Genomic DNA, 26806 nt, shown 5'->3' with positions numbered 1-26806 from the left:
TATCATTTGACGAGATGTGGATGGAAATTTGTACCCTTACTGATTCTGATGGGAATATCCAGTATTTAACATTGCGCTTGTTGTTGGGTATAATGAGAACACTTGCTCACTCTAATGCTGCGGCTGAAAGGGCGTTTTCTTTCTTACCTGACACAAAAACAAAGAAAAGGAATTGCCTTGGTGCGGAAACAATTAATTCTATTTGCGTAATTAGATCTAGCTTAAAATCCAAAAAGTTGAACGCGGTAAACATGTCTCTATCGATAGGGAACATTTAGAATTAATGTCATCGAAAAATTTATATGCTACGATTGAGCGAGAAGATCCGGAAAAATTACATTTGTGTGCGTATGAAAGTGGCGATGAATGGGTGACGAATGAAAATGATGACAAATAGTTAGTCCTTTAGTAGTTAGTTGCAGATTAGGTTGCTTCAGGTTTAGCCCACTCTGGATAGGTTGCTTTCATTCATATTTGTATTTCATTTCTTTGATGTATTAAATTATTTTTCATTCTTAGTTAAAAAGAAGTTTGAGTTTCAGGCTCAACGTTTTATTAATTTATATATATATTTTTTAATTTTTTTTAATTTTTTGGCTTATAATGATCTTCTATTTCATGTGGAAACGAGTAACCGCAATGGGGCTGTGGTATATGCTCTGGTTTAAAGCAACTGGGGTACTGAGTTCGAAACTTTTGAGATGTAAATATTTTTTTAATTTGATTTTATTTTCTATCTGTTTTAATTTTTAATCAAAACAAATTTTTTTATATAGCACAAATTTTTTTTTTTATTTGAACAAAATGAAAATTATAACTCTGGACTCGTCTTCACATTAAACGTTTTTTTTATCTTATATTTATTTTGATTTTTGAATTTTAAAATTATTTTTATTTTGTAATTAAAAACCTTTTTTTCTAATTTTAAAATTTACTTAATTTTAATTAGAAAATAAAGCTCAAACTCTGAACTTTATTTTTTCCAAATAATTTTAAGCATAATTACATTTTTTTTATTTAAAATAAAATATTTGTAAAAAGAGTTTCTGAACTGCGTTTTACAAAATTATTTTTTTGTTTAATAAAAAATAAAAAAAAAAATAACCGTTGTTGCGTATTGCGCAATATGTGATGTGGACTGTGTGAGTTGTTGCCTGACGCGATCGAAGTTTGGAACAGGGCACAGAAGCGGGACCTACCGGCGCCGTTTCTTTCGGCGTATGCGCTAGCACAAGTGAACACAACGCCGCTTCTTTAAGACAAAGCTTTCCCGCGCAGCGTGATTTTCCTCGACAACCCTATGCTAGCTCGACGTACCATGGAGAGTGACCCGACGGTCATTGGCCAATCAATTTGGGGAAGGGGGCGCACAGGATTGCCCGTTCCCTATAAAAGGCCACGGAAAATCGTCGATCCTAGCCATTCAGTCAGCAACACTCGATTCACATATAACCAACGCATCAAGAACAAGGAAAACTCATCGGCACCCGACAAGGCAGCCTAACCACATCTCATCACGCAATCATCAGGCAGCTCAGCATCGGGGCGATAGTTTACATACAACAACGCAGCAGCGTATTATAAAGGAACAATTCGATTCACAGTCCTACACGGAACAACTCTATTCACATTACTCCACCATCCCTTAAAACCGTTTCATTTTACGATAAATAAAGAACATTGTACTGATCAAGGCACCTGTACGCAACATAATTTTTGGTCCTTCGAGCCGGATTGCTGATCCATCTACTTCAGTCGGCGCCTGTAGAACAGCAGTTCTCTTCAAGTGGACGAGAAAGAGGCAGGGAAGACTTCGCATCAACGAAGCAGCGGGACGCAACTCAAGGCGCACACTCACTCAACACAGGAGAATCAACGCAGCACACAAGCATCCTGGAGGCTGGAGTGTAGCATCGCGGGACAACAATACGAAAACGTGAGTCTTGCAATACTTTTTAACGAGTCATCAACCTGAAGTCGTATTCCCCCCCTCTTATCTCTCCCCATTTTGTGCCTTTTTATCGTAAAATGTCGCGATCAACAACAGAGTGTACCGAGGCGCAGCTTATACGGAGGCGCGCGCCTTTAAAAAGTAAATTTACAGTTTTCAAAAAGTTCGTAACTGACCTAGAGAATCCTAACGATAACGATATAGCAAAATTAAAATCAAAATTAAAACAAATCGATTCGGACATGATAGCTTTCGAGAATGTTCAGACCGATTTAATAGCGGTTGCCTCCGAGGAGACGTGGGAAATCTACGTAAAGGAAGGTGACGAAATTCGCGAGTCAATCGAAGACGCGTTAATAAAAGCAGAAAGTATAGTAAAAAAATTCGATCATGCCGCGACATCAAGTGCTGACCCGGCCATTAATGAACCTGTAATATTGCCATCTGCGAGCACATCTATTGGTGTATACAATCCCCCACGAAGCGATAAACTTGTACAATTGCCGCCGGTGAATTTACCGCACTTCGACGGACGCTACGAAGAGTGGCCAAGTTTTGCTGATGGTTTTCAATCGATCGTTGGAAAAAATTCGGAATTACGAGATATACAAAAATTTGCGTATTTAAAGTCATGCGTATCGGGCGAGGCAGAAGAGAAAATACGGGATTTAGTAATTACCGAGGGCAATTATCAGATAGCATGGGAACTACTAGAGTCATATTACGACAATCCTATTTTATTAATTAATCGACACATAAGGGCAATTCAAGAATGCCCCAAGATGAGTAGACAATCTCCGGAATCGTTAATTCAGGCCGCGAACACTCTCGTTACCAACTATAAAGCGTTATTATCCACAAAAGAGAATTTTGCTGAGGCATTCCCCATATACATGATCGTTTCCCGAATGGATGAACAGACGCGATATGAATGGGAGAAGCAGCGCCCCAAATTAGAGTTACCGACCATAGACGAGCTTTCAAGTTTTTTATTTAATGCCGGACGCGCACTTCTTACGTCACAACCTACAAAGGTTTCAAGAGATACGGGAAGGAATAGCATGACCAATCCACCTAGACCGCTTACACGGTACGACAATCCGCGAAGCGCAGCGCAGCTCAATACACGTTATACAAATTTGCAAAGACCGTCACAGAACGATACACGCCAAAATCCAGTGCAGGTTTATGCGTCACAATTTCAAAGTCAATGCTACGTATGTTCGGGTAGTCATCTAGTATTTGCATGCGATCAATTAATTGGTGCTAACGCCGAGGAGCGAAATAGGATCGTCAAAGAAGCAGGATTATGTATAAATTGTTTGCGACCTGGTCATAGGGCTGAGGATTGCCGTTCTAGTTATTGTAGAAAATGTGGGAACAAGCACAACACGTTATTACATATAGACGAACAAATTTCAGCGGTGCAATGCTCATACGTTAAAATCAATCATGCACCTCTGCCTACATTATTATTAACCGCTGTAGTTTCATTATTAGATCGCGACGGTATTCCACACAAGTGCCGAGTACTCCTAGATTCAGGCGCCGGGGCTAATTTCTTAACGCTCGAGTTTGCCAGCAAGCTACGAATCGCACAACAAAGTGTGAACATACTAATAGCCGGGATAAATAAAATTGAAACTAATGCCACCAAGGCCCTAGTAACGACCATGCAATCGCAGACAGAAAACTACGCAGTTGAACTAAAGTTCTTACTTCTACCCAGTATAACAAATATTTCACCATCGCAACCAATACCCCCGGAAGAATTAACAATACCTGCAAATATCCGCTTGGCTGATACCGGTTTCGATAAACCTTCGAGAATAGACGCGATTCTCGGCATGCCCATTTTCTGTGCTTTATGGCACGCCGGACAGATTATTCAAATCAACGAATCAATATCTTTGCAAAATTCACGATTAGGTTGGATCGCAGTAACGACCTCAAATATGCATTTGCCACGAAACGTAAAATGCCATACCGCACTTATAGGATTGCAAGAACAATTAGAAAATTCTTGGCGCGTTGAGCAAACGCCAGAAAGGAAAATCAGATCTCAGGAGGAGGAGTATTGCGAATCGCACTATGAAACTAATACGCGCCGTGATCCATCGGGTAGATATATAGTAAGACTACCACTCAGGGAAAACGCAAATCAATTAGGGGATTCATACGTCAATGCACTGGAGAGATTTCATGTGTTCGAGCGGTCGTTAGCGCGTAAACCGGGGGTACGCGAAGAATATGCGAAACTTTTATCCGAATACGAGGATTTGAGGCATATGGAAAGGGTCGAAGAGTCTTCCCGTACAGAGGCTATTATTTGCCACATCATGCCGTAGCTAAACAATCGAGTATTACAACCAAGCTGCGGGTGGTTTTCGATGCATCCGCGAAATCGAGTAGCGGTCTATCATTAAATGATATCTTAATGGTCGGCCCAATGATTCAGGAGGACTTATTCACCATTCTCTTGAGATTTCGGTCACATCCATTCGCGCTTACTGCAGACATAGCCAAGATGTATCGACAAGTAACAATGGATACGCGTGATCGTATTTATCAGAATATTCTTTGGCGTCGAGGATTAAATGAACCGGTCGGAACGTACCGACTTAAAACAGTAACATATGGCACGGCAACCGCGTCTTGTTTAGTGACTCACACGCTACATCAACTTGCTAACGACGAATCAAGACAACACCCAAGGGCATCCATTATCTTAAAGGAAGATTTCTATGTCGATGATCAATTAATGGAAGCCCATACGATAGACGAGACTAAACAAATTCGCGACGAGCTCATAGCGGTGACAAATAAGGCGGGCATGCATATACATCAAACAATAGGCAAAAAACCGACGGTTGAATTGGTGTGCGCAAAATCAAAGGTTGCACCTCTCAAGACACAATCGCTTCCGCGTTTAGAACTGTGTGGCGCGGTCTTACTGGCGCGCCTGTACAGAGTCACTAGGAACGCGCTGCGAAGAATCAAACTTCGTCATTCAGTGTTTTGGTCGGATTCAGCAATAGGTTTGCATTGGCTCAATACACCGCCACATTTACTAAAAACGTTTGTAGCGCATCATTTAACTCGAGTGATTAGAGAGACAGTACTCACCTACGAAACATTGCTAACGTATAATCTAGAGATAGAGGCCATCCTCAATTCTCGCCCTCTCACCCCTTTATCCAACAATCCAAATGACCTACGCGCTCTCACTCCTGGACACTTCTTGATAGGTGACTCGTTGATAAGTTTGCCAGAGCACGATTTCAGGGATATACCATGCGGCCGGTTGTCGCAATGTCAACATATACAACAAATGCGACAGCACTTTTGGACACGATGGAGCAGGGAGTATTTGAATAAGCAAACGGTGCGTAAAAAATGGCACAAGGACGCGACGGATAACATAAGGATTATCACACTAGCTATTCTGAGGGAAGACAATGCTCCTCCTCTTAGGTGGCCATTGGGTCGAGTGACGGAGCTACATACTGGTCCTGACGGCATAACACGTGTGGTAACGCTAAAAATGTTTAATGGAAAATTAAAGCGAAGTATCAAACAAGTAGCACCATTACTTAATGACGCCGAAACTCTTAATTAAGTACTTTTGAACGGTATCCGTTCAAGGGGGGCGGTATGTTGCGTATTGCGCAATATGTGATGTGGACTGTGTGAGTTGTTGCCTGACGCGATCGAAGTTTGGAACGGGGCACAGAAGCGGGACCTACCGGCGCCGTTTCTTTCGGCGTATGCGCTAGCACAAGTGAACACAACGCCGCTTCTTTAAGACAAAGCTTTCCCGCGCAGCGTGATTTTCCTCGACAACCCTATGCTAGCTCGACGTACCATGGAGAGTGACCCGACGGTCATTGGCCAATCAATTTGGGGAAGGGGGCGCACAGGATTGCCCGTTACCTATAAAAGGCCACGGAAAATCGTCGATCCTAGCCATTCAGTCAGCAACACTCGATTCACATATAACCAACGCATCAAGAACAAGGAAAACTCATCGGCACCCGACAAGGCAGCCTAACCACATCTCATCACGCAATCATCAGGCAGCTCAGCATCGGGGCGATAGTTTACATACAACAACGCAGCAGCGTATTATAAAGGAACAATTCGATTCACAGTCCTACACGGAACAACTCTATTCACATTACTCCACCATCCCTTAAAACCGTTTCATTTTACGATAAATAAAGAACATTGTACTGATCAAGGCACCTGTACGCAACAACCGTAACGGAGCATCGAACCGTGGACCATTCTTTCGTCAGTCCCGCATACGACCAGCAGGCCATAAAAGAATTATTAAAACTTAAAACTTAGATTATATAAAAACTGCAATTAAGACTTTAATTTTAAATTAATTAATGAAATAATTATTTTATGTAACCTTGGTTACTTAATTAATTATTAATGTATCTAAAAAAAAAAAAAAAAAATAGGGTGTTAAACTTTCATAACTTATAGTTGAAGCCATTTCGTAGGCCAGCATTGTTTTCCCGCGATTCGGTAGACGCTTCGGCTATTCTCGGCTTTCTCCGATATCCCAAACACGTACACGGATTGCTTTTGTAGCGCTACTCCAGCGTGCTACATGGTGGGAGTACTTTTTCCCTTATTCCAACGTGCGATTTCGTTTATTCTCGGCTTTCCTCGCTATCTCGAACACATGGACACGAGTCGCTTTCATAGTGTGCCACTCCGGCGTGCCCGCCAACTTCGGTTACACTCGACTTCTTTCGACATCTCGAACACACGGGCATGGGTAACTTTCATTGTGTGCAATCCTACAGTGGCACAGGGAGAGGGTACGATTTACCCATGGTCTGGCTGCACTGCTGACCACGCCTTTGATTGGTCAGAGCAGAAACGTGATCACTGCGATCGTTGCTCTCTCTATTTCCGGATGCCTAGATCGCCGTAGGGGTGCATTTACACAAAACACTTTCGCTTTATCCGTCGTACTGGCTGGTCGCTCTCCTCTCATTGTGTTTTTATATAAGAGCAGTACCGTCGCCGGCGGAAGCAGACACTACAGTTGAGGCCTGAATTTGACTACTAGGGACCCTGTAGGAGGGACGCGCACAAAGAATTTTTGGGGACCGGAACTTATGTAGTCACGTGATTGCGCGCGAATGAATCAAACATTTTAAATAGTATAAAAGTTGTATATAGTAGTAGTGAATAGTGTAGGAAGTAGAGTGGTGAATCAGGTTGAAAAAATTATGAAATAATGAATTGCATCAAATACAGAAAAAAATGAGCCATATTTAATGATAATTAAAAATTTATATTAAACTATAATAGGTTACAGAAAAAAATTATTATAAATTCAAAAAGAAAGATTCAATTAAGTTTGATTTGATAAAAGGTATTACAGTATTTTGAACTTTCGAAACAACTTGTAGGAATTTATACAATTTTGATAAATGCAATTATATTTAAAATTATTTTTTTCATTCGTACAATTTGTTTCTAATTTCCTATATTAATAAATTAGCTAGGATTCCTGGGTATTATATCTTCATAAAATTGCATCAACATCAATTCCCAATTTTCGATAATTGTAATAAAAGCTACTTTCTGAAAATATATTCCTAGAAAAATAAAAAAATTGTATAATATTTTAGTATTTTATATTTATTATTTTAATATTTGGTTACTATTGTTTTAGATAGTTAGTATTTTCGTTAGTTTTAAAATATTTTACTAATTCAATATAATTTTGTAATAATCAGTATGATTAAGACTGTAGATGAGGCTATGAGCTCTCGAGTTCCAAGTGCCATATAATAATAATAATAATAATAATAATAATAATAATAATAATAATAATAATAATAATGAGAAGACAAATATAAAAAAATTAAAAAATAGATTTATATTACCATATTTTTATTTCTTAATGAGGTACATGGTCATAGTTTTACTCGATCTGAAATTTATTTGCTTAAAATTTTGGTCTTGACGGTCTTGCTTAGTTTTTGTGGAACTTTTGCAGTAATTAAAAATACACTGTCGAACCATGATTATTCATTATAAACAATAGGTCTGTAAACGATAAGTTATAGGTTAGGTTTGTACATTTATACTTGTAATTATTAAATGAGTAAATTAAACTTACACTTATAGAAAACTACTAAGTTCTCTCGATAATTTTACAGTTTCTATTTTCACTTTATTTATGCACTTTGTTATCAACAATACAATTAAATATAAATATCACAATAAAAACTATAAGTATTTGGCTTCGCGTTGCATCGGAAGCGGTCCTCCAAAATTTTCAGCCAATGGCACCTCAGCAATATGTATGGCGTGTCCCTCCTATAGGGTCTCTAAACAAGACGATATTGTGTTTTATTTTAAGTGTGTGTGTGTGTGTGTGTGTGTTGTATGTTGTGTGTGACAAAGTACAAAGGCAAGCTCTGCGCGTGGCGTGATATTGCTACGTCAGAGCATTGCAAGCAGCGAAATCAAGGGAAAGCTCCTCATATAAGGAGAGCGCAAGCACGCGTGGAGTAGAGAGTGATAGAATGATAGGATACAAGCCATTTAGAGAGTGATTAAGCGATCTAGATAGTGATTTATCGAGGAAGTGAATAACGAATGATTAGCAAGTTGCCGTAAGATTACGGGTTTTGTTTATGTGTTTATATGGGGTAATATAGAAAGGTTTACTTTATTAATTTCGGATATAGTTTAACATGATTATATTTAAGATGAACACACTTGTTACATCGTAAAATCGTAGAAGAACAATAAAAAAAGAATAGCGAAATAAAACAGGGTTAGAAACTTTATTTTAAACAAAAAAAAATATCCGAATAAGAATAATACCATTCTAATAGGCCTAAATAAACAATTATATCTTTAGTCTTTAACATTAATCTAATTTACCAATACAGTCTCAGATAACTATAATATAAATTAAATTACCATTACTTAGCAGGTTTCATGCGTATAAGAAGGTATTCTGGCCTAGACATTTAAAAAAATCGATTTTTTTTTTCATATTTTCAAAGTTTAGACCCTTAAGAATACGTCCTTAAACAGATTTTTCAAAATTAAAATCATTTTTGGAGATACAGAAGTTTTAGTAACGCGGTATCCTGTATCATTCTACCCTAAATACGCGAAACTTTGAACGCGTTTTTCTCGAAACTACTTTTTTCGAGGTGGTTGAAATGATATCTCAAGCTCTAATCAACCGTTTCCTTTGAAATTTAGTGGAAATGTTCTGTATACATCTCTCTATCAGGTGACCTTTGGATTTTGAAAAATTTTAATTTTTAGTATTTTAAAAAAATTCGAGAAGATTATGTGAATTTTTTTTCTTTTTTTTTGGCTAAGGGTAACCATATAGCAACATCTTTACTGATTAGGAATTCTCCAAATTTGTATGTCTTGGATCACTACAATGGCTGAAATCATGTCTACCAGAGTGCACCGTTCTTTTTGTAGCCCACACTTCACCGGCCTCCTTTTCTACGAATTTTTTATTTTTGTTTTATCATGACTTTTTTTTTGTATTCATCAAATGTTAAAAAACATCATTAAAAAAAATGTAAAGTAAAAATGTTTTCCATTTATGCTAATATTAGTTCGAAAAATACTTAAAATTTAGCGTTCTAGACACGACTACCTACTTAAGAGGTCGGAGTGAGTGCAAGATATTGTAGATTGATATTATAAACTAATTGTATAAAAAGCTACTTGTCGAATAAAAGAATATCCTCTATGTCTTGAGTGGTACCGGAAAAACAGATATCCTTAGCCCGATACAAAATAATTGATTACTCTACTTGTTTGGGATTTAATCTGCCCAATCAGAACGCGCAACAGTTGTCGCTCAATGCAGACTCGCCATAACTCATCTCGGCGGTGAAGAAGCGCCGTGACGCCGGCTTCTCAGGCAGCCATGTTCAATTGTTCTCAACAACTCGTTCCAACCATACGCGTCTTCTCAACTTTGTTATACGTCTTCTCACAAAGTACAAGTTCGGTGGGATTAATATAATCCTCATCGTCCGGTTCATAAGTGATTAATATAATCACGCCGTCTCTAGTCCACTCATTGTGATATTCTCTGTGGAAAGTTCGGAACGTGGTCCGCTCAACGGCTACTCATTTGAATCTCAACTGACACGCGGTGTACTCGTACGCATTTTAATAAATCTGACCACTCACTGCAAATGCTCGGCGTTCTTCTCATTTAGACCACTCATTTCCTCAACACTACTATATGTATTTATATTAAATAATTACCCATTATTTTAACATTCTAATACACTCCTCTTTTATTACAAGACAGAATAAAACTGAATGTCATGATTTCACAGTAGCAATAAAATAATTGCAATAGAAGGAAACATTAATTCTATTGCATAGCTTTAATTGAAAGTTATCTTCATTTGAGGAATATTATTCCATTTCCAACATCAAAACCATCCAAACAGTCTTAAACACAACATTGAATAAATGCAACAAGCGTAGTGGACAGCGGCTATTCTAAAGGTAAATCTCGAAGAAGAAGCTACATAGATTGTGTGTAATGAGTTTTTAGAAAACAATATGAACTTCCATTAAATATTTAAAAATGACCTTAACATTTTACTACGCTCTTCCTTTATTCTTGCTAAATGTAAAACTAGATATCATGATTAAAATGGGGCCATAGAATAATTTCAATAAAAGGAAAAATAAATTTTGTTGCAAAGCTTTAATTAAAAATTATCTTCATTTAAGGATTATTTCATCTCCTAGGTCCATACCATCTAAACAGTCCTAAATACAACATTGAATAAAAGCAACAAGCGTAATGGAAAACGGCCATTATGAAGGTGAATCTCGAGAACGAAGCTACATAGGTTTTATTTAATGAGTTTTTAGAAAACAATATAAAGTTCTATTAAACGTTTACAAATTATTCTAACATTCTACTTCAATTTCTTTTATTCTAGCTAAATGTAAAACTGGATGTCATGATTACATAAGGGCCATGAAATAATTGCAATGGAAGAAAAAATTGATACAGTTGAAAAGCTTCAATTAAAAATTATCTGTATTTGAGGAATGTTAATCCATCTCCTAGGTCCATACCATCCAAAACGTCATAAATACATGGTATTTGTTTATGTTGTTATGAGGCTTGAATCTTGGTACCGTCTGTTCTATGGTTGCTAGTATTGCGTTATTAAATTCAGTGATGCTGCTGTCTATTTCATCAATGTCCAGGTTTCTGTAATCCGGGATTTTGGATGTGTAGTTCCGTTGCAATTGTCTCTTGAATTTGTTCCATTTTGTTGCCTTATAGTTATATCTGTGTTTTTCATTTTGCACGTTATCAAATTCTGTAACGTTCGGCAGTTTCACCATGAACTGGAAGGGCTTGGTGGTCACTGTCATATGATCGTGTCTTTATTTTTCCGTTTACCAGATCTATAATTTAGAGGTTAGTTAGGCAGATATCTAGGTATGTTAAGCTGTCCATGCGTGTTGGTGTGGTGGTTGAATATATTCTTACTCCAAACTTATTAACCTCGGAGTTCTTTCATTTTCTCAGGTATTTGCCTCTTTTATTGTCAGCGTGATCACCCCATTCGGTTCTCCTTGCTTTAAAGTCTCCAGCTATTAAGAAGGCACAGTCCTGGCTCTCAGCTTGTATTTTTGTCACCAGTTGATTGAGTTCTTCTATGAATACTGTTTTGTTCGAATTTGTTGCGTATAGGCTTACTATAAATAGGTCTTTGGGCGAGTTATTGTTTAATTTAATTTTTACTATTGTGTATTCAATTATTTCATTACCTAATGATGATGGGTATTTAATGGCCTCATGGTTGATACCCTTTCTTATTATAATAGCCGTTCCCCCTCCCTGGGTTGAGTTCTTATTATTACGTAATTTTTGTATGTGATTACGTGTTTGTCGTTGAGTTTAGTCTCCGAAATTAGGGCAATATCCGGAGAAACATCCTCTTATAGTGTTAATAGCTCTAGTCTTCTGTAGTTGTGTTGGATTGAGTTAACATTAATTGCTATTACTTTAAGTATCTGTTTGATGTCTTGACTTAATCTCTTATTCTTATTTCTTTGCGGGGTTTTATTCATTGTTGAATCCTAATTGTTCAAATAGGAAATTGACCTTATTTTCTATATATTCAATTTTCTTGAATTGTGCGTTGAGCCTTTCAACTGTTCCACTTACTTTTAGCATTCCCTTCATTAGATCTCTAGCCCAGTCGAGCGCTCTGCCGACTGAGCTATGCCGTGCTTACAGAATACCTAATATTATTTAATATTACTATTGCAGTTTTTCTAAGCCGTATAAGTATGCTACAATTTAAATAATTGTTATAAGTTAATTGTATCGAACCTTTCCATTTTATATATTTTTCTATGTAACCTAAGTTAATGTATGTATTATTTTTCTTTATTTCTACTCAGTCGCTGATAAATTACTGTTAACTAGCATTACATCTTTACTCATACAGTAAAAAAAACCTTTTATAAACTCAAAGACTTAAGACTTGTGATTATTTTAAATTTTTCATATTAAATTAAATATTAAAAATGTTTATATTATATTATGTCTTTTATTGTTGTTATTTATATTGTATATTACGTGTTAAGTCCATCTTATGACTGCTTTCGCATATAGAAATATGGTAATTTACAGAAATAAATTATTTTTTATAGCGAAAAACAATGTTTTAATACCTTAATTTATTAAAGGTTTCTATGATTAAAATATAAAAATTTGTAAAATACAAAAAATGTTTGCTTGTAGTAGAAAATTTTTTTATTATCATTTTGCTCTTGATGAAATTGATTTTTTACTCTAATTTTTACTCATTCGTCGCCTTGCTCGTTCGTTTGAGTTTCTCGCCAGGCCCAAAATTAGACCGTTGGCGCGCCTTACTGTTAAAAAGCGATTAGTAGAAACATCAACAATGCGACCCGAGTATTATATTTATATCGGTCATTCCGCATCAAATCTACCAATTGTTGAAATTTACTTATTTCATTTGGACGAAATTTGGTCAGAAGTTTTCTTTCATCTTATAACGAAGTTCTGCCAAAGGATAAAAAATAAAAAAATTTTTTCTAAAAATTATGCAGAATTCAACATTTTACTATTTTTCCTGTTTTTTAAACTTATGTTTTAAATATATCAAGGACTATTGCAATTAAAAAAAAAAACTTACGGCTTGTTTTAAAGAGGATACTTGGGGCTATAAAACAAAAATTTTCGAAAAAAAAATTTGAGAGATTTCGGATTTTGGAATTTTTTTATGTTTTAAAAACTAACGATAGACAACAAATTTTTGGCTCAAATTTTTTTCTACATTACATTGTACTAATCTTAAATAATCCTAAAACTTATGAAAATTTCTGTTTTTTGTTTTTTTAAAATATAAACTTTTGAATTTTATTAAAAAAAGTTTCTTTTTAAAAAAATCTTTTTTTATTTCTATCTCAATTGTGTTGAAGAAACCGTGTTATTTTCTAATTTTTAACAACTAACATTTTATTTGGTGACAATGATAAACACAATAAGATCATTGATGACATTATTTGGGATAAATTTTAAAATTAAACATTTAAAGAAGATGACTGTGACACGTGTATTATCATCAGATGTTAAAAGTAGTAATTAAAAGTAGTGACATCTGTGGATCAACGTATGAACCTATGAACGAGGCCATGGGAAAGGTCCAAGTAATGGTTCAGGCAGAATTTGGAAGCAAATGATTGATCGAGCGAATCTTTTATCAACAGCTGAGGACCAAATTCAAAAACCCGCAGAGATATGCCCGCAGAGGCAAAAAAGAATGTTTCCGGAATCCATTTTCACTTCATTTTAAATAAGCAGATTCAGTATACTGAAAACAATCTTAACAAAAGACTCAAAAATGCTCTGTCTGTGCAAGGAATCCGAAGTTGTCATGCCGCTATCGCCATTTCGAGTGATGTGATAAGAATGAAATCTTCATCATCATCTGAGCAAGAAAAAAATTTCCGATTAAAATATATAGATATATAATACGAGTTTGTTAAAGGGCAAGAGACATGAAAAGCAGGTAAAAAAATTGAAATTGTATATGTAAGTATTTTATCACAATATCAAATTTTTATTTAAAGATTAGTGTTATATTGATGTTTTTCAGTTTAACAAAAAATAAAATACAGAAAGAACTACATATTAATCTAATAGTCTACAATATTGACACTTTGATTGTTTTTTATCGTCAATTTTCGTATGGTTAGTATAATAAAAATCTGAAAACATTTGGTTGCTATGCTATTTTAATGTATTCCAATTGTGTTGTGTTAAATTCTGAAAATAAGTTAATTTTTTACCTAAAACGGACAGTATTTATTTAATAGTGTAAAGTGAATCATATAGGTGATTGAGGTGATTGTTCAATTGATTGAATATTATTTATTTTCTTCATGAACGTTGACAATGTTTGTACTCTATTTGGGAAGTCGGCCCATCGGCGACTCTGAAGTATGTGTTCTTGGAAAAACCCAGTTAAGGGGACCTTCTACTCTGAGCACCTAAAAAAAAGGCTATTTTCGCGAATTTTTTCCAAGAAAACTATAAAAGATATCGATATAAAAGTTGTTGGGTTTGTTAAATTGAGTCTTAAACTATATAAATGAATTTTTTTTTTTCATTTTAATTAATTTTTTATTGCAAAAACAGTAGTATAAGAAAACACCTTAAAACTATAGTGCTTTGGTAGCTCCATCAGAACTTGAGAATGGCTTACCTGAAACATAAAAGTAAAATGGTTTTATATTCTGTATGACTTCAGCTACAAAGTGACAGTTTTATATAAAAATTTTATCAATAAATAAAAAAATGGTGGACAAATTACAAAAAAACGTAAATTTGACCTTTTTTTTCATTGTTTTTGACTAAAAATAAATAGTAAAAATTAAAATATAAGAAAAAACTCTCCGTCACTTTGTTACAGCTCATGTGTAGAATATGTGGATTAAATTTTATAAGAATCGGTTTACTGGTTCGTGAGATACGATGGAGCTAGTATTTCAAAACATAGTTTCGAGATAAACGCGTTTAAAGTTTTTTTCTACTCAAAATCGTTAAAAATTCTTACCTAAACTTAATCTGCGATGCCTGGACCGTACAATAGACCTTCTTCTTGTTCATATTCTTCAATTTCTTCCAGTCTTGCCTTCTTCCACTTTGATCTGGCATCTTTTGAGCACTCAGAGCTTCGACGGTTCGCAGATTCGATACGTCGGTCGTCGCGTCTTTTAGCAAAGTCGATCGCTCCTGGCCCAATTTTCAAGCCCATCGTTTCCTTTATCTTCATAACTGTTCGGAATCCTTCGTTGAAGATACATGCCGAAACTTTGCACGCAATTTCAACAACTTTTTTGCCGTTAAACATGTGTTTAGGTGTCATGTGCCTTAGATTTGAGGTACTTTCACCAGTCGATGGAACACTTAGAATGCTTCGACTTGGCATCAGTCGAAATTTTGTGGTAGTATCCTGCTCAAATCTCGTTACGCATATCCTATGAAGAATTCAAATTTCTTCTGACTGCTAAACCGTAGATCTCTGAGAGTTCTTTCATCAATTTGATTGTAAATTTTTAGTTTTTACTTTAGGAACTTTTTTCACAACAGTCGTTTTTCTCTTCACTACTGTTTTTGCTACGGTTCTTATTTTTTTTTGGCGGTTAGGCGTTTTTCTTTTAAATTTTCTTCTTTTGTATGAGAGCTTTTCTTGCCTTATTAACGCGCTTAAAAATACGTTTTGCCACATGCAAAATACACTTCAACTTTTTAACAATGAAATCTTTACCGTATGGATGATAATAAAGCAGCATTTTAAAAGTCTTGGAGTCTCCGTAGCCGATATAAGAACCGTGCGCGCCGAACGCTCAGGAGAGCGGTCCGAGATAGTAACGTTCAGGCAGCAAAAAAATGTAGTTAGAGACATCGGATCTTTTTGAAATTTTAACACAATATTTCTACATATATATACATTCGAAAAATGTAAAAAAAAAAAAAAAATATTTTTTAAAACTGCAGAGTAGAAGGTCCCCTTAAGCACGTTTATTAAGAAGAGTAAGAAGAGAGAAGACACTTTATAGAAATTTTGGGAAGGAAAAGAATCTGTTTAAGTCCACAGCGTTGCAGAGAGCGATATTGTGCCAGACTTGTTCAAACACCAGTGAAAAAAAGAAAGCTAAATGAAGAAGAAACGGTGAAATCCTCGGTACCATCATCTTTTCAATGTTCGGTATGCACGATTGCTGACTAATAGTGAATTCGACTTCAAAAATAAATGTTTTTTTTTGTAACAAGCCTCTAGATTTAAAGAAAAAGCAAAGTAATCCAGGTTCGAAACGCTTACCTTAGGTGCAAATTGCTAGAAATTGCTGAAAAGCGGAATGATGATTGTGGGAGAGAAATGATTCAAAGATTAATGAGCAATAATTGTCTTGTCAAGAGTGAAGCCTCATATCACAAACTATGCTATGCTCGATTTGTTTCGTCAGTTCAAACAGCACCTAATATATCTGCTACACAACAGCGATTAGCAGAAGCAATCAATAATGTAAAAAATTTCGTTGAAACTTTACACACTTATCGCTTTGGCATGAAAGAATTGCGAGAAAAAATGGGAGGGTATTACATGACGGGTAAAATGTTTTTAAAAGATTCAAGGAGAGAAGTATGGCGATGATATATACATTGATCGACACCATGGAAGAGAAACAAAAGTATATTACAAGCAATTTAAAATCCCCAAGATATGTAATGATTGGTTCTGTGAAAATAATGTTGTCAAAGAACAACAGAAATTCATTATTATTAACATTGCTGCAGAGATGATTCGAACCGAAACTCAAGAAATGAATGCAGAAAATCAATCGTATTTTTCACCCACCCGAACCAGAAAAAGCTAATGACATTCCAGACGATGACGGAGAAGAAGTCGGCTTTAATGACTATTACGAAGAATAAGATATAGATTTTCACTATTATTAATTAAACAAATATCTCGGTGGAAATTGTACAGTTACTTATGTAATTATTGAAAATAAAGAAAAAATGTCAGAAACAATGTATTATTAAAATTTATTTTTATTCCTGTCTATATTTAACTCAGACCTCTTTAAGTTACAAGCTTCTAACCTTAAACAGTCATCAAAAAAGTAAAAAAAAGTCTCAGTGGGGAAGCTTAATAAAAAGTATCAGATAAGAGAGTAATCATATTATTTTTAATATATCTCGAAAAGTAAGGGAGATAAAATATCTTAGTACTAAACTTTTTTTGTAGCGAATGAAATTGTCTACAAACATAATTCATAAAAAATCTCTTTATCTCGCTTACTTTTTGAGATATTTTCAAAAATCTATCATGCTGTCACAGATGCGCGCGAGACTCTCGAGCTATAGAGAATATATAAGTGAAAGAGAATATATATAAGAAAAAGTGTTTTATTGCGTTATACTGTTTTCATTGAGACGAAACCAACAATAGATTGTGTATCTCTCTTGCACGCATGTAAGCTAAGAGTTAGCGCATGCGTGCCATGGTGATCTACAACGTCACAATGTGTAAGAGGAGATAGCTGCATTTTCTATTTCCTTCTACAAAGGCGTAGGACTAATGTATAAATTATCTGTCTTTAAATAGGGATATTTCCTGCAGAAAAATATCTATAAATATAAATTCAACACTAAAATTTAAAAAATAAATTTTAAATTCATATGAAAAAGAAATTTTTTTTAAATAACCCGTTTTAAGTGAAATATCGAGCAAAAACCGTTTTCACCCCTTGATTTTTAATAGAAGAGATGAAAAAAAAATTTTCCTTACGATTGTTCTTTGTAATTTTTTAAACATAATTAAACAAAATTTTTAAAGTTCAATTTTCATATTTTTTATTACATTTTCATTTTTTTTGTATTTTGAACCGTCGTAGGGGTGAAAGGGTGCGTTTTAGGGGAAAAATGGTATTAAAGAGATAGGCCTAAAATTTTATGCTTTACAACTTTTATTTTAAACTTTTTTTGATATTTTCAACATATAATCCAAAAATCGTATTTCGGGGTAGTTTTTAATTTTTTCACCTCTTTCCCAGTAGTTGAGAACTTTTTTACTTTGCCCATACTTTTGTACGCATTTTTTTGATTATTTCCATATTTTTTCAGCCGTATAGGCAAAAAGCCCGATTTAACGGCTATTTGGACTGGACTAATAGGATACAAACGAACCGACGGTCGAAAAAAAAGAAAGAAGGTGCGTGGTCTGTTTTTATTTTACCAAACGTGTCATTTTTTTCTCTATTTAAAAATATTTCTATTTTTTTATTAAAAAATTAATATTAAATTCTTTATTTCGAAAATATTAAAATAAATAATTATGAAATACATAGAATATATAATAATTGTATTGTTTGAAATATTTTACTCAAAAGAATGATTACAAGATTCATCAAAGAAAAAGAATTAGATTACACTGTAGAATATTTTTCTTATATTCTTATAAATATCTAAAGACGTGTTTTTTAATTATAATGCTTGCGTATTTAGGAAATTGATACTAATTTTTCAATAAAGTAGAAAAGTTTTTAAATAGAAAAAACTAGACACATGATAAAAAAAAATTAAACCTTATTTACTTTATATTTTCAATAAAAATACAATAATATAACTTAATTTACATATCTAGAAAAAAATATAGAAAATAAATTTGAAAAAAAATTGTTAATAATAAAAATTAAGCAACGGAAATAATAAATAGATATTAAAATCGTTGTGATTCAAAACGAAAGTGTGAAAAATGTAAAAGAAAATAATTTATCTACTTGATTTCAAAAAAAAAAAATTTTTTTATATTTACTTGGGTTAAAAGATAGGATATCTTTCCACCGACAAACATTCTACCATTTTTGTTTCTATCTGTGGCTATCGTATTTAGCATTCCATTTTTATTGCTTGAACTTGAAAAAGTGTACTCTTTATCAGCTATTCCACCCAGAGACCATACTGGTGATCTTTATTATATATGGTAATAATATAAAAATAAATATATCCTGCAATTATCTTACTCTTGAAACTGTGCATTCGTCTCATTCTCTCCAAACTTAGATTTTTAAAGGTTTCACTTCTTACACGTGTGATCTGCACACAGTGTTTTTTTTTTATCTTTTATTCTTGAAATTATCGTCATCGAAGGCAATTGTTAGATCATTTTAGTTTTCTAAGCCAATGAGCTTCGTGGATGTCAGTATGAGTATCCCATAGAAATAAAGTTCGCATATCCTAAAAGCTGATTCGCTGTAGAAAAGAAGAAACTGACAAAGAAGTGGGGGCAGACATAGGCTTATAAACTGTGCTGCCAGATCGTGGGTAAATCTTACCCTCTCCCTGTGCCACTGGGATTGCACACAATGAAAGTTATCCATGTCCGCGTATTCGGGATGTCGAAAGAAGTCGAGTGTAACCGAAGTTGGCGGGCACGCCAGAGTGGCACACTATGACAGCGACTCGTGTCCGAACACATGGACACGAGTCGCTGTCATAGTGTGCCACTCTGGCGTGCCCGCCAACTTCGGTTACACTCGACTTCTTTCGACATTCCGAACACACGGACATGGGTAACTTTCATTGTGTGCAATCCCACAGTCGCACAGGGAGAGGGTAAGATTTACCCACGATCTGGCAGCACAGTTTATAAATAGGATCAAGACGCGAAGCGAGCCATTTTTGTTCGACCTGTTGAGTCTTATGTTCTTTTTATTCGTTGGTAAGATTGATCTGTTTTACGTAAAATCAGTGTACCTTTTATACGGATTGATCGTTAACAAAAAAGAATAATTTTGATTAAGCATAATCAAATTTGAGAAAAAATATTTTTGATATTACCTGCAACTAGTATTATTTTATTATTGGTTATTGAAAATGTGCGTGCCGGAGGTCTCAGTCCATGAGCTACTATAGAAAAGGTAAGAAGCTTACTTTAGTTCTTAACATATTGCATGCAGCGTTCTGTTATTTTAGAGCCCACATATTTTTGGGTGCTGTTTATGTATACTAATTTATTATTTATATTAAAAAATGTCGCTTTTATCACCAAGTTCATTTTCCTTTAAAGTATTATTTAGTACATCTGATATTATATCGAACAAAAATTGACTTAAATTTTTATTTTCATTTATTACTATTTTAGAATTAGTGTTTCTTTCATAAAAAAGTTATTATAAATCATCATTTAATGATTAAAAAATAATTGATTTTTAAAAAGCTTTTTTCTTACAAATTATCCTAATACACGATTCTTGGAATAACAAAATGCCGAACAGTAAACCACTTTTTAAGGTAAGATGTGTAAGAAATATAATATGTAACTATATGTATATGTTTTTATGTGTATATACGGTAACCAACAATGTCCGTCTGATTTTTACGCTCTCGGACTGTAGACATTCATTTTGTTTTTCGTTAATCATTTGTTAGGAGAATATAATATATGATTTTATTACCTTGGTAACGTAACAAAAAAATTTATTTTTAATTCCTTTATTCAATCTTTTTTAGTCCAAAAAAATTTGAAAACGATATACTTACACATTATTTTAGCATTACAACATTTTAATTTCTTATTTTAACTACTACCTCTTCTTTGTTCTTTCCATTGTCCTATTGTCATTTATTCTCATCTTTTTCCTTAACTTTTTCTTTCTTTGAAATCCCTACTTCTTCTCTCCATAGCAGATAAACGATTTTATGACCGTGTTTTGTTTTTGGCCACGCCATAAGTACGCGCGTGCACACAAATGCAGACCAACGCGCACGCGCGGATCACATACATCCGTGCATATACTTGTCTCATATGCTATACAACGCGGACAAAAGAAAGTATATCATTTTTTGTAGCTTTATTTCTAAGAAATTTATCTTATAAAAATATCTATATTCTCAATTCCAATAGCGTTTGTTATTCTATGTCCTTACATTTCTTCTTTTTTTATATATACATAATTCACATACAGCACAAAACACTGCTTCTGCTGTTTCATTCCTGAATTTCTTTTATTGTTACAATTTTTTATATTATTTTTTGGTCAAGATTTTCAAATCTTGATTAAGAAGTGGCTATCAGTCGAAATTACTGCTTTTAATGAATCGAATAATAATTATTAATTTATTTTTATAATTTAAATAGTATTATAATTATGCATTTTTTAAAAATATTGATTAAATATTTATTTCTTTTGTCTGTCAATACTTCATACGTTTTAGCTGATTAGACAGAAGTAGAAGTAGAAATATATTTTATTATTGATAGTACATTTATATGTTTAAATTTAATAACTAATTAAATAATTTATCAATTATATATTTTTTATTTTTATAATGTTAAAATCTTTAATATTACATATTTTGTTGTTGTAAATTTTAATAAATATTTATTTTTCTTGTGGGAGGAATTTTATCAATATTCACATATTAGCTGATTTAGTAGAAGTAGAAATTGAAATGTTTTATTGTTGATAGTTTCAGTATTTAGTTATTAAAAGAGAAGAGTAAATTGCATTTTATAGATTGTTTGTAAAAATAAGAATTTACAGGAATACGCGTGAGTCGTTCGTTATTTTCTTACAGTAGTATTTTATTATATAATACTACTGTTCTACTATTAAATTATTATAATCACAGACATTTTATTATTTAATTATTTAGTTGTTAACATATTCGTCCAATTTTATTTAATTTAAAAATTAACATAAAAAGCGTTTATTTTATTTTTTTTTTCGATTTTCTTTTTTCATATTGTATTTTTTGTTAAAAACAGAAAAATATATATTACGTCTCAACAATTAATTAATAGAGCTCCTGTGTAATTAATGTAATAAAACATTCCATATAATCATCCTTTTTTCAACATTTGAAATAACGAGAAAACGTTCTTTTATTTTATAATTTGTCAAATAGTCACAGATAGAATCAAAATCGTAGGATGTTTATCGAGGGAAATAGAATTCTGTTTTAAAAATACACTATCGATCTCTTAGTGAAAGAAAACTCAACTCAGAGATTAAGAGGAATATTCTGGAGGACAATCAATTTCCAAACAAACTTTAGAATTATCGGGACATATTGGTGCGACAAAAACCATTGTGCTGTATCGGGCTCTTCAAGTGGTTTCGGATTTCAATGTAAACACATGCAACACCCTAAAAAGAAACGATATTTCCTTATTTTAAAACAAAGTTTTTTTATGCAGGATTTCCACTACGTTCTTTACCAAAAACATAAGCTGTACCCATCGGTGGACTATAGGGGGTGAATTCTTCTGCTATTGGTCGATAAGATTCATAATCTCCTTCCTTTTCCAAGATTTCCATCAATCGATGGGTAGAGCTTTTGTTTTTAGTAAAGATCGTAGTTGAAATCGTACATAAAGGAACTTTGTTTTTTCTAAACAACGGAATATCGTTTCCTTCCAATCTCTGAACGGAGTTTTCGTTCACTAAGATCGATAGCGTATTCCAACAGGAAATAAAATAAGGAAAGAACTAAATTTTATCGTCTACAATAGCGTATTTAAACAGGAAATAAAATAAAGGAAGAATTCAATATTAATTTTATCGTCTATAACGTCGTTCTTTTATTCAAATGTTTTTTTTTTTCTTAAATTTAAAAATAACAATGTTTTTTCAAATAAAGAAACTGCACGAATATTAATGTATAATTAAACGTTAAGGGGGTATTCTGGTCTAGAGGCATGAATTTTAAATACTTTTTCAAGTGTAATTACAAAAAGACGAATAATATTTTCACTATGTAAGTTCTTATAAGATATTTATTAATATTTCAAGAATATATGAATAAAAAAATAGTGAAAAAATTCAAAATTGAAAAAGATATAGGCTGATGAAGTAGGAGAGGGGTCCCAGAAAAACGGCTCGAGACGGTTGCCCGATTGAAGCTCTCCTAGTAATCGGAAATAAAAAAGTAAAACAGATTATTAATTTAGAATAATGCCGCTATCGTACGAACTAAAAGACATGACAAAAATCTTTTTTCTCTCTAAATTACGGCTGTCTGGAAAAAAAGATACATTATTTTTACAACTTTTTTTACTGTTCCGAATTTTTTCAAAATAGTAAAAATTGAAAATTGTTGTAAGAAGTTTGATTAGTACGATAGAGAAATGCATAGAGAAGACTCTCACCAAATTTCAAATAAATCGGTTAAGTAGAACTTGAGATATCATTGCAGCCGTGACAAAAAAAAACAGTTTCTAGAAAAAGGCGTTCAAAGTTTCGCGTAATATGGGTAGGGTATAGAATGCAGCTTCACTAAAACAGCTCCAAAAATAATTTAAATTTTGAAAAATCCTCTTAAGGACATATTCTTAAAAGGTTAAGTTTTGAAAATATGAAAAAATATCGATTTTTTCAAATCGCCAGAATATCCCCTTGACATACACTTAAAAATTAAAGTATTATGTGTTGGTCAATATACGTTAGAATCTACAATTCATTTTCAAGTATAAGATTTTACTTCCTCATATCGAATATACTGAATGCTTCTTCTTTTCTTTTGTTTGTTCTTTTGAATTCAAAAAAAAAAATATTTTTTCAACTGAAAAAACTGTGCATTAATGCTTTAGTTTCAATTTAATTTTTACTTCTTCCTTATAAGATAACGTTTCTCTTCACACGTGATAGGACTAGATAGTTATTATATTTCCCTTCCCTTGTAATTTTTTTAAGTGATTTAGATGAAGGAAGTAGAGGGTTGGAGTTAGGGAGATTGAGTAGGAGGAGAAAGATTAAAAAAAAAGCTTATGTTCATATGGCTAACGGCGGAGGTATAATACTAGCTAAAATCGAATTACATGATGGGACAACAACTGTTCGTTGAAAAACGCAGTGCTGTAAATAGCAAGTGCTTTTAAATCCTTTGCAGATAAGCGCTGCCATATATAAGTTTTTCGTAAATTATTAAATTGGCCGAATAACTCATATATACGTTCCGCGAAAATAGTTAAAAGGGACGAAGACATGAGATATATATATTAATGTGTCCTACTTAAATGCGTGGCAATAGCAGCAACGTTGAATGACTATTGCGGCAGGCACTCGGCTCCTCGAAACTGCTCGCTTCGAACCGTCGTCCCGTCCGCAAAGGGTTAACAGGTTAAATGGCACGCCAATTTTACCGGGATTGTCCGCAACGCCACCATGTGGAAGATATTTCTATTCTGGGCACGCGCTGATCACCGGTGGCGGCCCCCCCCCATGGCGTCACAGGTAAGTGTCGGTCACCGGTGACCCCCGTGGAATCTTACCATTTAAGGTTCTCTTATAATTTTTTTTATTTTGTATTTTTTTTTTTTTTCATTTATTGTGAAGTGAAAACTTCTTTAGAATGGGGGTGATTTTTAAAAATGTAACGCTACGGCATAACGAAAACGGCATTACAATATTTGCACTAATTTTCGGTTGATCAATTTCATTCAGGTCACGCAGCATGAATTATAGGTATTTCGTTTTCATTAATTTTTAATAGAATAAAACTAATATTAGTCCTTAGAACAAAAGGATAACTATATGGTGCACGGCAAGCGTCAGACCGATAATTGGTCATCACTGACAATATCTTTCATCACTTACTTCTAACGCGTCAATAATTCGAACTAATTCTGCGTAATCCATATTCGCGTAAGGGGGGGTATACTGACAAAATTATCGAAGACTAATTGTAATTGAAACGAAAAGTACGGTTTTCCAATAAGGACTGCTAAGAATAGCTGCTCTGTTCCAAGGCCAAGAAAGAGTAAAAAACAGATTTTTGTCTCTTTATGTCAATACATGGTATAACATTAAATTTGTCTGATAAAAATCCTGAAAAGAATCCGATTTCAATTCCTAAAAATTATCATTGAATATGTAAAGAATTTCTATCTTATTGCTCAAGCGTCTACAGAGCATCGGCACCAACCAGCATAAATTATAACAAAAAGTAAAAGTAATAAAATATTAATTTATTCTTTTGCAATGAAATTAGATCCCTAATAACATTTTATAAATTTATTTTGAGGTAGAGCTGCTGTCTTGCAATGCGAAAACAAGGACCTCATCGTATACGCAACGATATATCATCGTCGGCACTAAAAGGGATAAACAAAATTGAAGAAAAGTATTTTTTTTAGAAGACAATGTCTCAGTCTAAAGGTAAATCTCGAGGAGAAGGTACTTGGATCGTATGTAATGAGCTTTTAAATAAAAATAAGCACTCTCATTCTTTAAATAACAATTGTTTTATTATTCTAATATACTCTTATTAGATTTCAGATTGTTTCTACATATATGCAATGATTTAAACATTTTATATGTTTTAACGTACGTACATTAAATAGAAAATAATTTTGATGTTGTATATTGTTTTTTTTTTCTATTAGAAATTAAATGTACACGTTACTTATAAGTAATCTAAAAGTAATGAATAGAATAAAGATAATGTTGATTAAAAACAGTTTCTCATAGCATAGAAGATTATGTAGCATGATCTCCGTGTGAATTGTGTATAAACGTTATTATAAATATATTTAAAGCAGTGTACATCTTATGCATTTCTGAAAGTATTTAAATTGTAAGGATTCTTTTTCGATACAGAACTTAGGAATTTATTCTTTCATATGCTGCATTTCATATTAAGCATTTTTATATCGACAATTCTCTTCTATATGATATTGTATTCTTTTGTGTGAATCGACAAAGTTTTCTTAATGTCTACATTGTCTTTATTCCATTCATTATATTTAGAATATTTATAAGTGTCGTGTATATTTATTAGAAAAATAGAAATGATTTTTAATTTATTTAATAAATAAATTATCATATGTTGTTTGATTATCGTGGTCATGAAGGTCAAACTACTCCGTTCGTGTAAGAAGCTGTGATTGGTCATTTCATATTCAAAAAATTTAAAAAACTGAATTAGCTAATCAAAACCAATCCGTCGTCCATGTTTTTTTAGTTCTTTGGCGTCGTTCGGGGCGATTAAATCGGAGTGTGATCGTCCCGTTAAGATCAGGTAATTAATAGATATTTTGTAAGGTACAACACACCTTCTTATTACAATATATAAAGGATATAAGGATCACTTTTTGATTTTTTGAGTATATTTTGACAATTTGTATGCTCTTATATCGTATTTTTAATCATTCGAAATTTTTCTTTATTATAGGTGTGAAAAAGAAGATATACTGCGCATCATTTTCGCGCATGCAGTATTTTCGCGCCAGTCTTACGCGCCTGTTTTATGCACTGCAATATGGCAAATCTTTAGAATTTTTTAATCTGTCATTTGTATACTTGTTGCAGCGGATCTTGTTATCCCGTTATTTTTGGAAATTTTTTCAAATAATCTTCTAAATTACATCTTCCTATTATCAAATGATGTTATATATCAAATAATATATCATGTTATGTAATGAAATGATATATAACAAATGATAGCTACATGCAAAATTTTTATACGTGTTTTCATATTTTACTTTTTTTAGCTTCCTTGATATGAGGAGAGTTACACCACGAATTCACATACCTAACCTTTTAACCTAGTGACAGCTCTTTTATTTATTCTCTATATACGTCGAGGTGAGCATTATTTTTTTTAAGTATATTTGGCACATAGAAATTCTACAGAAAAAGAGAGAGATTGAGAGTCAGTGAGAAGAAGTGAAGTGAGAGAGGAAGAATAAGAACACAATACTCTCTAAATATAGGCTATTATAAATGTCTATGTATATTTCCAGA

The 26806-nt window shown here is 33.4% G+C and overlaps 2 protein-coding genes across 2 annotated transcripts; one reads left to right on the top strand and one right to left on the bottom strand.

Moving 5' to 3' along the window:
• The first annotated feature begins 2028 nt into the window (after positions 1–2028).
• Positions 2029–4299, top strand: LOC107073766 (uncharacterized). The gene has a single exon (XM_015334465.2). The coding sequence runs from the start codon at positions 2029–2031 to the stop codon at positions 4297–4299; it is 2271 nt and encodes a 756-aa protein (XP_015189951.2).
• A 10222-nt stretch (positions 4300–14521) lies between these two features.
• On the bottom strand, positions 14522–15606 carry LOC149032750 (uncharacterized). The gene is made up of 2 exons (XM_089171862.1): positions 15106–15606; positions 14522–14754 (listed from the first exon to the last, which is right to left on the bottom strand). The coding sequence occupies exon 1, from the start codon at positions 15478–15480 to the stop codon at positions 15112–15114; it is 369 nt and encodes a 122-aa protein (XP_089027988.1). The 5' UTR covers positions 15481–15606; the 3' UTR covers positions 14522–14754; positions 15106–15111.
• Between the last annotated feature and the right edge of the window lie 11200 nt (positions 15607–26806).

Source organism: Polistes dominula, unplaced genomic scaffold (genome assembly GCF_049000335.1).
Source record: "Polistes dominula isolate Pdom_NZ unplaced genomic scaffold, Pdom_raw_medaka contig_541, whole genome shotgun sequence".
Taxonomy (NCBI): Eukaryota; Metazoa; Arthropoda; class Insecta; order Hymenoptera; family Vespidae; genus Polistes; species Polistes dominula.
The sequence above is the reverse complement of the archived record's forward strand: the minus strand, read 5'-3'. Positions and strand labels throughout refer to the sequence as shown.